Genomic DNA, 13,702 nt, shown 5'->3' on the forward strand with positions numbered 1-13,702 from the left:
TTATAGCAATGCTTACTCAGCAGGCAGCCCCACTGAATTCTGCCAGACTCACTCCCAGGTAAGCGTGCCTAGGATTGAAGGTTTACGGCTGTATTCTGTGTTAGGGTGATTGCCACAAGGAAGCGATTTGCATGGGAGAATTTAGTGTGAAACAGGTCACTGTCTCTGCTGATGGCCTCTGTCACATGGAGAGAGTTTTCCCCGGTTTTATATGTATGTGCTGGGGAGCCTTGGCCGCAGACTTATTTCCAATTCTTCTCTCCACCCTGTATTTAGAGAGAGGGTTCTTAAATGCCTCAAGGTTTTGCATCTTTTTTGCAGCCTGCCAAGGTGCTAGGAAACTAGTAACATCTCCCGGCCTCGATTACCTCCCTGGTAAACGGGTACCGGGATCCTCTCCCCTCTGGTCCCTCCCTCTTTCCTTCCCCTGCTGCCCACTCCTGCTCTCTTGGTTCCCTCGTCAATGGTTCCCTCTTTCCTATGGGCTCTCCTCCTCCTCCTCCTCCTCCTCTAAGAACAGCCCTGCTGGATCAGGCCCAAGGAGGCCCATCTAGTCCAGCATCCTGTTTCGCACAGTGGCCCACCAGATGCCATTGGGAGCCTACAGGAAGGAGTTGAGGGCCTGCCCTCTCACCTGCCATTACTCCCCTGCAACTGGTACTCAGAGGCACCCTGCCCTTGAGGCAGGTGGTGGCCCACAGCCCTCCGACTAGTAGCCATTGATAGACCTCTGCTCCATGAAGTCATCCAAACCCCTCTTAAAGCCATCCAGGTTGTTGGCTGTCACCACATCCTGTGGCAGAGAGTTCCACAAGTGGATCACGCGTTGTGTGAAAAAGTACTCTCACTGGCTGATTTGTCCTGTCCACACAGGTGCAGGTGGTGGTGCTGCGTTGGGGCGCCTGGCTGCTGCGCATGCGTCAGCCCGGGGAAGAGCCGGTGGGGCGGCCACGCTGTGCCCCCAGCCTGTTGAGCTGCAGCTCCGACAACAGTGAAGGCCGCCGCAGCACGCCGACCCAGCAGGCCCCTCCGGTCGCCAACGGCAACCTGGCCTACATGGCCGCCCCAACCGGGCCGCTCCCCAGCAAGCCCCCAGAAGTGCCGCGCCCCTTCCTCCCGTCCCCAGAGCCACAGGCCTCCACCCCCGAGGAACTGCTGGCCACCCCCGAGCTGGGCCACATCTTGGAGGAACTGCGCTACGTGGCTCAATGTTTCCGGGGCCGAGACGCCGCTCAGGCCGCCTGCAGCCAGTGGAAGTTTGCCGCGGCCGTTGTCGACCGGCTCTGCTTGGTCACCTTTGCCCTCGTCCACATTGTCTGCTCCATCGGCATCCTCATGGCCGCGCCCAACTTTGCCGAGGCCATCACCAAGGATTTCCTGTGACAGTCCGGAGGCGGACTCCCCTGAAGCACAAAGGCCGGCTGGGCTGAGGCCTCGTCTCTGGTGCCCCTCTCCAGCAACAGCATGGGGCTCCCCCCCAAATGGCTTCCCACCCACCCCAGCAAGAGGCGGGGCATTTCCAAAATAGCCTCTCGCTCCCGTCACAGGATGGGTGTTGCTAGAGACTTCTTGCGAGGCCTAACGGGACAGGCTTCGTCGAGGGTGAATGCGATCCGTGAATCCCCAGGCGGTACTCTGGATGGCAGGATGGTCCGCTTTTCTCCCCCATTCTGACGGTTCTCTTGATGCCACTGCCAAAGACTTGAAAATTCACCGCTCCAATTTATTTATTTATTTTTTGCCACCAACCTATGTCACTTTGAGCCACTTTCAAACTCGATGGGTTCCCAAAACCGCCTGGAACCTTGCAAGTGTTTAAAGGAGTTGGGGAGTTGTGTGGGTTCCAGTTGTAGGGAAGGAAGTTCTTGAAAAATTCAAATGCTCCCATCTCTGAATTGTGACCAGGGATTTAAGTCCCACCTCAGTCTTGGTCAATGCCTCAGTTCCCTCGGTCTGTAAAATGGGCGAAACATACTTTCTTTCGCAGGGTTGCTGTGAGGGCAAAATGCAATAAAGTTTCTAAAGCACTTTGCAAATGCAAATGTATAGTGCTTAGATGTACTGTATTCTTAAGTAGATGTCTCTTTATGGGGACAGTATGTGTTGGAATTCAAATGGAGGACCTTCGCTAGAGTGGCATCCAAGGCCAGCTTTATCATAAAGGTGAACCTGGCTACTGTCTAAACTACAGCAGTAAAGTAAGAAGATTTGCTAACGCACACAGGTATACATCTACCCAGAAGGAAAGGAAAGGAAATTGGGTATCCAATTATCCTTTTTGGAGACCTTCAGCATACTACTGGTAGATCCAGAAGTGGTGACAAATATAACAGTATGCACTTACTTTTCATTTCTTTTATTTAGACAGAAAAAAATTAAATTAAAAGTAAACAGCAATAAATAATCAATAACTTAAGCGTTGATATCGTCTGAAACATATAATCCAACTCTTCATTTTAAACCCACCCCCCGCCCCCCACTAAAAGTTCATCTGGTGTGTTTTTAAAACTTTTTCCTTTTCCTTTTTTGTCCTTCTAAATTAAATGATCAAGTAATAAACCCACCTCCCACCCTAGAAGGGAAAATAAAAGGAAAAAAGGGAGACAGAAAGAGAGAGAAAGAGAAAGCAAGATTTTAAAATCTTCTAAAATCAGTAAAGGTAAAATGGTGATGGATTGAAAACCCTTTTTTAAAATTTAATTGCAGCTTATCGCAATGGAATTATTTACAATTACTGGATCAGCAAGAGACTGTAAACATATTTTTAATTTCTTATTTCTTCCTCTCTTTCATTTTGTTGTATCACCTTGATTTTAGAATGTTTGTGAGTGTGAAAGGTTTCTGAGCATGGACAGAAATCATGTCCCCCCCCTCCTTTTTAAAAAATACAATTGCTTTATGGAGATGCAGGGGGAAAGGGCCAGGTGTGGGCTCATGGAGGAGAAGTATGAGGACAGCAAAACTTTGCTTTGCAATGGGGCAGGAAATTCACTCAAGGCTTTGGCTGTGTGGACAGCTCTGGGTTGAAAGGAGTAACTTGAGCACACGCCAACGGGGTGGGGTGGGGTGGGGTGTGTGTGGGGAGAGGGAGAGCAGACAGGTCAGGAAAACGTTCTCTCGCTGCAACTCTGAGAGAGGTCCAATGGGGCTGGGGTGTGGATATTGCGTCCAGTTCTTGGGGGTGGGTTCAGGAGGCTTCCGCTAGTTACAGAGTACGGATTTAGGACATCTGTGGTAATAACGCTCCAGCTTTGGTACTAACCCTGAGTTGCCCCTGTGTCCTGTTTCCCCCTCCAATCAAACAAGCGTTGAGTCCATTTTGAATTTCCCAAGGGCTGCCTCAACACCATAAAGGTCCGACTCCCAGCTCTGGATTCCAGCACTGAGTTGAGGGTGTAGAAATGCTCAAAGCAGATAGACCCCTTGCATGTTCTGGTTCTGTTCTAGCAAACCATGTTTGCCTTTGAGACATGTGAGCTGGATTTCCCCTTCTTCTGTTTGATTTCCGTGGGTGACTGTCCTCCAGATCTTTCTCTCCCACTCCTCCCATCAAGAATGGTTGAGGTGGATGGGGGATGAGCAGCAACGCAATGCGGAGTGTATTTTGTGCCTGGTCTTTGGACTCAGTCAGGACTGCCTTGCGAAAAGATGAGGCGAGAGAGAGTTCAAAATTGCCACTTGGGAAGCCCCCAAAGGGACCCTGGGCTGAGGGAATGCGTGTTTGAAAAGGAGCTCTCTGGGTAGAGAGAGGGGGCAAAATGGAAAGAGAGAAGCTTCCGAAATCTCCTGGCTGGAATGGACCCAAGTCAACGTTCAAACAGTTTCCGGAATGTCAGAAGGTTCAACGGCAAAATCTTTGCGAGTTTCATGGCGGAGTCGGCTGGTCTGCAGGAGAGCAGGTGGATCAATCCAAGATCTTCCCGTAGGCTTCTTATCGACCCACGTAACATAGCCCTGGAGGTGGTGCATGTGTCCTTCTGTCTTTGTTTCCGTCTTGGAAGGGATAGGCTTCGAGGAAGGATGCCAGCCAGGCTTTGGAGGTGGGGCATGTGTCCTCTGCACCCTGGTCCTTCCTGGCTGGATACCCAACTCAGGTGCCTTAACTGGCCCAGTGGTGTCCTCAAATGCCACTTGGCCGTGGTGGAATTCTCCCATCACGGCATCTTGTGGTTGAAATGCCAGCCGGTGGCCAGCCAGGAAGGAAACAGTGGGGCAGGGGTGTGGGCGTGAGAGAGAGTTATGTCGAATCCATAAATTTTGTATTTATAATGTTGGATTTGCATCCAGCTCCTCCTTGAAAAAGTGGCATCGTATAGGAAGTTCCCAAGCGATCTCCTATCTATCCTGGTTCCTCCAGGCCGTCCTCTGGCGCTGTGAAAGAGTTCTCACACTCTGTAACCCGGGTAGCCTGCGTACTTAGGTGGTAAGCAAAATGTGTTTATGGCAGGGTTGCCAACTCTCCCCCAACACCCCCATCAGGACACCTGTGCCTTTAACATCGGGAAAAGATTCAGTGATGCATCTTCATTACAGCACCTCTGTGCTGGTGAACAAGCAGTTAGTTGCCTGCTGCATCCTCGTTTCCGACTGGTGGGCTGTGAGATTACTGCAGATGGGCCGTGAGCAACATCCTGCGATTCCAAAGCAGCTGCTTATGCAGGAGGCCTCCTGGGTCTCCTTCCTGCCAGAGCTTTGCATCTGCATCAGAGCTTGGTTAGCAGAGTTCTCTCCTCTTGGACTCTGTGCCGCTGTAGGAGTCACGGCGCTGGCCTCCTGCCAGTCAAGCAAGCAGCTCTCCGGAGACGACTGAATGACTCCTGGGGAGCCCGGAGGAGGCTCGGCTCGTCCTCCTCTGTGGGCAGCTAATCTTAGCCGCCTTCTGGAGTTTTAAGAGTGAAGCATCCCTCAGCCCGTTTGGAGAAATGTTGCAATTAAAGGCACAGACACCCTGCCAGGAAAAAAGCTGGCAAACCTCATTTGGCCAGAGCGGGGCATGTCCTTCAGCCACGGCCTACCTCAGAGCTGCAGATCTGTCTGGGAAGACGACTGTGGCAAAAAATAGATATACAATAATAGGTAGCTTCCCAATTCTCTCTCCAACTGCTTCTGCAAGCCAGTCTGGAATCCTCTCTTTCCCAGCAACCCCACCGCCAGAACGAGGTTCTCCTGCCATTTAGAGGCTGGCTGGCTGGGGGTGGATTATTACTTTACTTTATCCAAAAACTCTCCCAGTGGCCCCCCTGCGGCAGCATCCGCTACTTTGCTAGAACCCTGCATCATCCACTGGTGTACAGGAGCAGCTTAGGGGAAGGGGTCATGCTGCGGGCCCGAAAGGCGGTTGGGTGTCTATCTGGGTTGGTCCTGGGGCTCTCCTTTTCTTCTGCCCAAGTTGTCTGGTCCGAGCCCTGAGGGGTCCTTTCTTGAAATGCGAGCTTCTGTTTGCAAAAGGCCTTTTGCAGGCTGGGTGCTTGGCACTCTGGTCCCCACAGTGCTCCTTGGCTGAGTGAGTGTGTGTGTGTGTGTGAGAGAGAGAGAGGGCAGGGGCAGAATCCAAGTGGACTGGGGGCAGAAACGTCTGGCGAAGCCCATCTGATCGAATCTGTCCCCGGAAGAGGAGTCGGTTGGACGCAACTGGAGATCCTTCGGGTTAGAGCTGGCAAAGAAAGCGGAGTCCCTCGACTTTGGGAACAGGCGGCTTTCTGTGATCTATGAGGAGGAAGAAGAGCCAAGGAAGAGGGGGAACTCGGGAGTAGGAATGGGCAGGGGACAAGAATTTAGCGGACTTTGCTCCTCCGTTGAGCTCCAGTCCTAAAGAGAGGGGGAGAGAGGGGGGGGAGAAAAGGGGGAAAACCAGAACATACATCAGTTAAATCCTTCTCTTTCTAGTGGGACTTTTCCTGCTGGGTCACAGAGACAGGGAACTGTCTGAGCGCCTAAGACATGCAGAGAAAGGAGGCTGGTTTGGCTGGAATCCTGGGCACCGCCCACCCACCCCAAAAGTCGCTTTGAGCCCAGCCCCTGCTCCACGCCCAACTTGGGTGGGAAGGCGACATGGGCACGTATTGAGCCAACTGCGCTTGGGACCGAAGCACCAACAGAGGGTCAACACCTGCCAACTTCCCATGGTCCCAAAAAGGCTGCTCATGCTTCCAAGGACCCTGCCCAACTGCCTTGCCTTGAGCTGATGGGACCTTTGGTTGGGGAGTTAGAGATTCTGGTCCAAGCCAAAAGCTTTGTTTTAAAGGCTGAATTGCAAACTTGGGGTGAAGAGAGATGTAGGGTTTTTCGAGGGTGGGGGCAGACAACTGGTTTGCTCTGTAAACATATATTTTTCTTTACTGGACTGGGCACTGGATTTCGCAGCTTGAGGAATGGGGGAAAGCTGGTTGTGATGGACACCTATTGGCTAGTATCCGTGCCACAACCAATACCCCCAATGAATCCTTGGAACGGCATCGTAACTTTTAAAAAATTGTATGTGGAATAGTGTCTTTTTAAAAAGTGGACAGTCTAACAGATACAAGAGGTGAGAGGCAACACTCGAGGGAACATCCAGACCACTAACTGCTGGCCTGCATGTATGTTCTAATATCTGATTAACCTTGTGATGTTATGACATACTTGTAAAGAAAACAGGTTGTACTTGGAGACTAACTGAAAAGCTAAGATGGTTTAACAGTGCATGAACTTTTGTGGGTGACAACCCGTTTCATCATTCATTTATGGGTTAGTACTGGACAAACGAGACAATTGAGAACAAAGGTTGGAACCATTCTGAGATTTTTAAAGGGTTAGGGGCTAAGTAGATAACGTGAAAGAAAACCAAAGTCTCTAATCCCTTGTCTAATACAGTCAGATTTTCTAATATATTCTTGTCCTGCTATTTCCCAGTCTATATGGTTTCCAGAGTAGATTTATAAGTCAGGTACATGATGCTGTGACGCTCAATGGTAAAGTGTTTGAGCTGACAGGGTTCTTGATGTTACTTCTGATATAAGAGCTACATCCATTCAATCTTTATCTAAGGGACAATCTTGTTTACATGGCTGATGGGTGTTTGATGCATGATACTGGCTACACATTTTTTTTTGATGCGCATGTATATTTTTACATTTATATCCCGCTCTTCCTCCAAGGAGCCCAGAGTGGTGTACGTGGTTATGTTTCTCCTCACAACAACTTTGTGAGGTAGTTGAGGCTGAGAGAGACTTGACTGGCCCAGTCACCCAGTGAGTTTCATGGCTGAGTGGGGATTCGAACTCAGGTCTCCCCGGTCTTAGTCCAACACTCTAACCATTACACCACACTGCCTCATGTGCCCTGTATATGGAAGATGGCACCACTGCATCCACATACAGAATCCTTTTTGCTTTTCAAAGTGGGCACAGTTGGCAGCTGGGTTTGCTGCAGTGTCTGGTACCATGTACTATTTGATGGGATGGGTTTATTGCTTAGAATGAGCTTCAGATGAGGTGACTGTCTGTCTGATGAGAATGGCATGCCCCCCACTAGACTTTTCTAGATAGGGATCACTCTCAATAGTGGATTGTAGTTCTTCTTGTGGTGTGCTTGGAATATTCTGGATGGAGCTCCCTAGGCCAAGGCTTCTCAAACTTGGGTCTCCAAATGATGCTGGACTACAACTTCCATTATCCCCAGCCACAATGGGGATGATGGAAGTTGTCAGTCCAGCATCATTGGGGACCCGTGTTTGAAACCCCCTGCTTTAGGTTATAACAAGAGAAGTCCTGTTGTGTGTTTTTGTTGTTTCTTGTGTGGTGCACCCTCACCCCTGCTAACTGAGCAAAAAGACGCCTTTTAAAGTGGTGATTCTCTTGTATTTAGCAGGGGGGTAAGCAGCCAGCCCTATCCAGCCCCAGCAAAGCATCCCTCCAGTGGCTGTTGCTGGTATCTGCCTTATGTTTCTTTTCAGATTGTGAGCCCTTTAGGGACCAGAGGCTGTCTTATTCATTTTTCGATATAATCCGCATTGAGAACTTTGGTTGAAGAGCGGTATATAAATATTTGTAGTAGTAGTAACTGGATTATAATTCAAATTAATAAACGTTTTGTCTAATGGAGGATCACGATCCAGTGGGGCTGAGCATATCTATTGTATAAAGCCAGAATGGCCTGGCTTTATCCAACAGATGATTTAATGTTTTTGATGGTAGTTTAAATGTATTTTAACCCCTGTCCTTTTACAGAGAAGAGAAGACGCTTTGTTTTCAATTGCACATTTTCCTGTGTTGCTTCAGGACCAACCCAGCCTCTGTGCCATGTTGGAGGCGTGTTTTCCCCCTTGCTTGACTGGTTTTGGCACTGGTTTCCAACTGGCTTGCAGTCTCCTTGCTTCTCCTTTGGCTGGTTAACATACAGATCGGCTTGATTTGGATGGTAACAAGTCACCCAAGAAGCAAGGAGATGGCCCCTTCCACGATGACCTCTGCATGTTTTGGAGCTGGCAGGTGTGCACAGCGGCAAGCGTGTGGCAGAGGGAGTGGAAGGGGGGGCTGAGTCCAGGTCAAAAAACTGGAGGGCCATCAGCAGGAGGAGCGGCACGTTCGGGGCTGGTCTACAGGGTGAGGCAATGGGGCAGAGAGCAGTCCGGAAGTTCTGCCTGGCCTTTTCACCTCCCCAGCATGCAAAGCTTGCCCGTTTTGACCCGTGTCCCAGGATTCCAGCAGCCGGCCGGGCCCCTGAGTGCAACACAACGGCACAGGCTCATTCAAGTCGCGGTATTCGCCATTTCTCCCAAGGGCAACAGAGAAAGCCAAGGTGGCAGCAGGGGAACCCAAGATGGGCCATGTCCTGGCCGCACTTACCAGAATTTCCCAGGACTACATAATCCGATTCGTGCATTTAACCCCAATCAATAGGGCCTGTGTCCCAGGAAGAGAGGAGGTGGGAGGGGAAATGGCCACAAATTCCCAATTCCCTATAAATTGCGTGGGTGGGGTGGGGGAATTCCTACTGCTGCCACTGAGCTCTGCTTTGACCTTGGGGTGCATCCCTATTTTTCTCTGGGCCTTTTCCTCCTTGATCTCTTTGCCCAGCTCATAACCTCCGGGTGCTGCCAGCATCATCTACTAAATGTCAGGCGGGACCTTAAATATTTCAGTGATGATGACGGAAGCAGAAAAGGAAAGCCCCATTTTTAAAAATTAGCCCCTTAAAGTCCACCCCGCCCAGGAACCACCTTATGGAGTCCATCATCAGTGGCGTCTGGTCTCCACATGGTGTTTGCCCCAGCCCCGTGATGCTTCTTTAGTGACTGAAAATACAGACACGCCCACGCACACACACGCACGCACGCACACCAACAACAAAAAGAAAGCAAAAACACAGGAGAAACCCACAACGACGACGACGACGACAATGACAAGGACGACGACAAGAACAAAACAAGAAAAAGGCCCTCAGCAGCAGCAGCTTGAGATTCTTGCTTACACAACAGCGCACACGGGCCAAGCAACACATCAGCATGGGAGATTCTGTCGGTGGCAACGGTTGCTAGGGAGCAGCCAATCGGGAATCTCCAGGAGGGATGGTGGCGGAGGTGATACCCAACAGGCTCCGGGGAAAGTGAGATGGAGGGAGGGGAAGGGGATTCCATGCAGAGCGGGGAGAGGCAGTGATGGAGGTGGTGGACCAGGCAGGCAGTTCCGCAATCAAATGGATGTAGGGAGAAGGTGGAGGGCCTCTGTTGTGTGCTGAGGAGTGGAGGGGGCAGGTGGATTGTGGGCACAGACCCCTTTGCCACATGAGGAGAGGGGCTTAGGGGCATTTCCTTTGCCTCCGTCAAGGCTAGGCAGGCTTGTTTGTTAAACAGCGTCTGGCTGTGCTCTGTTGGGTAGGGGTGGGGTGCATTTCAAGGGTTCTGGTTTTCTTGGCAAAATCAGGAGGATGAAGGTGCTCCCTTTCCCCATCTCCAATGATTGGTTCCGTTCCTTTGTGCTGCAAGTGGATTTGTTGGGGCTCCATTCAAATCTCCCCAGATTCTAATGGATCAGAAGCCTGAGGGGATGGGCCAAAGTCCACTCTCTGGTATATGATACTCTAGTATTCATCCAGATTAACTGGATCCTGGCTCTGTAGCAACCTTTTAAGAAGTAGTGGAGGCAGTTAAGTGGAGGTCTACACATACGGCAGAGTGGCTGTCTTTTTGCTCTGCCACACCGTCAGATCAGTTTTATAGCACATGAGAAAGATCTTTTCTCTTTACAGGGCTCCACTTGTTCACACAATACATCAGTTTGTGGAATTCTCTGCCACAACATGTGGTGGCAGCCAACAACTTGGATGGCTTTAAGGGGGTTTGGATAACTTCATGGAGGAGAGGTCTATCAACGGCTACTAGTCGGAGGGCTATAGGCCACCTCCAGCCTCAAAGTCAGTTGCAGGGGAGTCACAGCAGGAGGGAGGGCATGCCCTCAACTCCTGCCTGTAGGCTTCCAGCAGCATCTGGTGGGCCACTGTGTGAAACAGGATGCTGGACTCCTTCTTGGGCCTGGTCCAGCAGGGCTGTTCTTATGCCCTGGGGCAAGGTATCTTTTCTGTGGGACTCCTAACAAAACCCTTGGCACAGGCTGCATATATTTACACAGCGATGCCTTCCATGGGGGCTTCTGTATCGGATGTCCAAATGGCTGTAATCCCATATGGTCAGAACATCCACTTTCCCAAGTCTGGCCTGAGGAATCTTTGGCAAACGACGCCAGACCTTTTTATTGGGGTACTGTGGGTGGAGGTGAGTGGGCGATCTGGGTGCAGTTAGCGGACGTTGGAGAGAGAAAAGTGCTTCAACGGGTGTGTTTAATTTTCCGCGACCCCGGCAGGTTAAATGTACAAGAAGGCTGTGCGCCATGCCTGCGCATGGCTTCAGGTTGATGTGGTCAGGCACTCATGTGGCAAAGGCGGAAGGGAGGGCAGGCTGGGACGTGGCGGGGGCAAGGAGAAGTCTTGTGTTCACCCACGGGACGAGAAGCACCAACCAATCACACAGTGCCGCCAGCCAACGCGCGTGAGGGACAGAACCATACAAACAAGCAACCACGGCACAGGCAAGAAAATTAAAGAGAGGCCTTCTGCGGAATGGGGACAGCAAGGAACTTAACGGTGGTGGAAGAACAAAAAAAGTGGTGTGGGGTTCAGGGGGGAGCTGTGTGTAGAAGGGGGGCGGTCAGAATTGAGATCAGTGGAGGCCACAGGGAGTGTACTGGAGACCCTGAATTGAGGGTGGGGTTTTGCTTCTGGCTAGCCAGTGGGCCGGGCATCTGTGTGCGCGTGTGCTTATGCGTGCAGGGGTGCGTGTGTGCGCAGGTGTTGGGGAGGGGTGGGGGTGGGGGGGGCTTCACCAAACGAAAACTACGTTCCAAAAACTCACGGCACATCCAGTAATGCTAAATCACACAGAGGTCATGCAAAAAGAGTGCAGTCTCAGACCACAGGACGGTTTGGTTTGTCTTTCCAAACAATAAGAATATAGAAATAAATAAATGGGGGGGGGGAAGAGGAAACAAAAACAGAAGATACAACCACTTGGGTGGTGTTGCTGTTCATTCCGTTGGATGCAACTTACAAGGGGGGCGGAGCTAGGTCTCCCGCGACAGCGAGCGAAGGGTGGCGCTAGGAACAGAGTCCTCTCAAGATATGGCGGGGACCCTGCCCGCGAGGAGGAGGCGGGTTGTGCTTTCGAGCAGCAAAGAAAGAAAAGGGGAGTTTGGTTTCTCTTTGGTGGCTGGGTGGTTAGTTCTGCGCTTTCAACAACAACTTCTTATTTTCCTCCCCACGTTTTGGCGATTTCAGTCATAAAGCGGGGTGGGTGGGTGGGTGGGGGGAACTGACAAGTCATTCAAAGAAAACAACTCTACGTGCTCACACATTGAAAGAGACAAGATAGCAGAGGGTTCGCCTGGCTGGGTTTCCCCCCTTTCCTTTGAAGGCGATTCGGGCTTCAAGGATTTGGGCCCTTGGAAGGCGATTCGGGCTTCAAGGATTTGGGCCCTTGCTCTCTAAAGGGTGGGGGCGACTGATGAGCAAGAGCGCCACAGGGAGCCCCCCCAACTTAAAAACCGGTTGTAGGGACCCAAGAGTCTGGAGGCCCATCCAATTCAAACTCTGAATGCTTCCAGCTTTTTAGTGGCTGTGCCAACTCAGAGCAAAGTTTTGTATCGCACCTTTGTAAGTGAGTATTTTTACCCCCAGGTTGCTGCTTTGCCTTCCTAAGACCACCCAATAGGTTCACAACCGGGGAGCTTTGCAAGATATTTAGGCAACCAAATTTGCTACTCACGAGCAGCACAAATGGAGTTAATGGAGTGTGCGATCCCCAGACAAAGGGCGGCTCCATTGAGCGCTTGCGGGTAGGGTCTGCATGTCCTGGAGCGGGATGGGTTATGATGCGGCAATGGTCTCTCCCAAGTATAGACATGGAATTTTTCTTGCTATAAATTTCATTTTTACATGGGCCAAGCCTTTGGAAATTTGGCCTGATTTTTATTTTTTTTTAAAGTGGGGCGGGGGTGGAGGTAAGAAGGTGCAAAACCACTCACCCTGTTTCACAGCTCCAGGAGGATATTGTGTGTGTGGGTGTGGGGGGGTGGTGGCATTCACCGGAGCTATTCCTAGTTCCTTTCAGTTACCATCCCTCCCCCCACCCCGCCAGAATGACTGTCAGAATTATGGTTCATCAAGATGTTTTAAAAACCCCAAACAGCGCCTCCTGCTGGCAGCCACCAATTTGCCCCCAGAATGTTCCCTTGGTGTACTGTGTTGGCATAGCACCAATCCAAAGCATTCTAGGGGGCGGCGGGGGGGGGGGGGAGAAAAGTGTATCCAGCAGCTCACAGGAGACCCTGTGAGTTGCACCCCACCCTGAAAATTGCCACAATGGACCCCCCAGTTTTGTGGCCCGTGGATATGACCACAAAATTGGGAGTGCGGGGGGGGGGGGATAGAGTCTTAAATTAGAGGCGAGGTGCAGAAACCTTGATGGACTGTGGCAGTGATGGGTTTAAGTATACTTAAATCTGGGCTGGGTTATGGCCAGGGTGTACAAATCCGTTTTTCCATCTTTAAGCCTGGTTTAGATTGTAAAACAACCTTACAAGTGGCCATGAAGTCTTAGCAGCCTGCAGAAACTTCCACCTGCCAAAACATACTTCTGTTATTTGTTTGAAACTCAAAACAAATTAGGTTAAAAGCAGGGGTGAAAAGGGACCAACTTTTTTTTTAACCCTTCTGCGACTGACCCTTAATTTGGCAACTGTCAATGACCAGCAATTTAGAAGCCTACTTCTAATGTCTGTATTTTGAAACTGTGTAATCTCCTTGGGGCAGAGACTTGTTAGAATACACCCCACAGAAAAGTGTTCCTTACCAGGCCATATCCGGGATGTAACACGGACCCCAGAATCCCCTCCTGAAAACGAAACATGGTGGGAGGGAAGCGCCCTTGGGGCATTGCAACTCTGTCTCTTTAATGTGCGCAAAGTATATTTTAAGACAGAAGGGTCTTCTACAACGACCCCCACAAAACACCACCACCAACGACAACAAAAACGACACAAGGCAAAAGGAACTTCAAAAAAAAGAGAGAGAGAGAGGAAAAACTAATTCACGCCAGGAGAAACTGTTGTTTGGAACTAGATATGGCAAACACGCACATGAGAGAACAAGATGGTTATCCAGAATGAAGGCA

General features: G+C 50.6%; 2 protein-coding genes across 11 annotated transcripts in view; one reads left to right on the top strand and one right to left on the bottom strand.

The window, feature by feature from the left end:
- LOC128336996 (neuronal acetylcholine receptor subunit alpha-7-like) overlaps window positions 1-2,066 on the top strand; it is a 34,289-nt gene extending 32,223 nt beyond the window's left edge. For all 4 annotated transcript variants that reach the window (XM_053277397.1, XM_053277399.1, XM_053277398.1 and 1 more), the window contains one exon: window positions 874-2,066. In XM_053277397.1, coding sequence (XP_053133372.1) covers window positions 874-1,383 — 510 coding nt within the window. In that variant the 3' untranslated portion in view covers window positions 1,384-2,066. The remainder of the gene's footprint in view (window positions 1-873) is intronic.
- A 386-nt stretch (window positions 2,067-2,452) lies between these two features.
- Window positions 2,453-13,702, bottom strand: part of CELF3 (CUGBP Elav-like family member 3) — a 73,289-nt gene continuing 62,039 nt past the window's right edge. For 3 of the 7 annotated variants that reach the window (XM_053277400.1, XM_053277405.1, XM_053277406.1), the window contains one exon: window positions 2,454-5,808. The gene's annotated coding sequence lies outside the window, so the exon portion shown is untranslated. Of the gene's footprint in view, window positions 5,809-11,581; window positions 11,692-13,702 lie in introns of all 7 variants that reach the window. The other 4 variants (XM_053277401.1, XM_053277404.1, XM_053277403.1 and 1 more) reach the window with 2 other exon arrangements.

Source organism: Hemicordylus capensis, chromosome 14 (assembly GCF_027244095.1).
Source record: "Hemicordylus capensis ecotype Gifberg chromosome 14, rHemCap1.1.pri, whole genome shotgun sequence".
NCBI lineage: Eukaryota > Metazoa > Chordata > Lepidosauria > Squamata > Cordylidae > Hemicordylus > Hemicordylus capensis.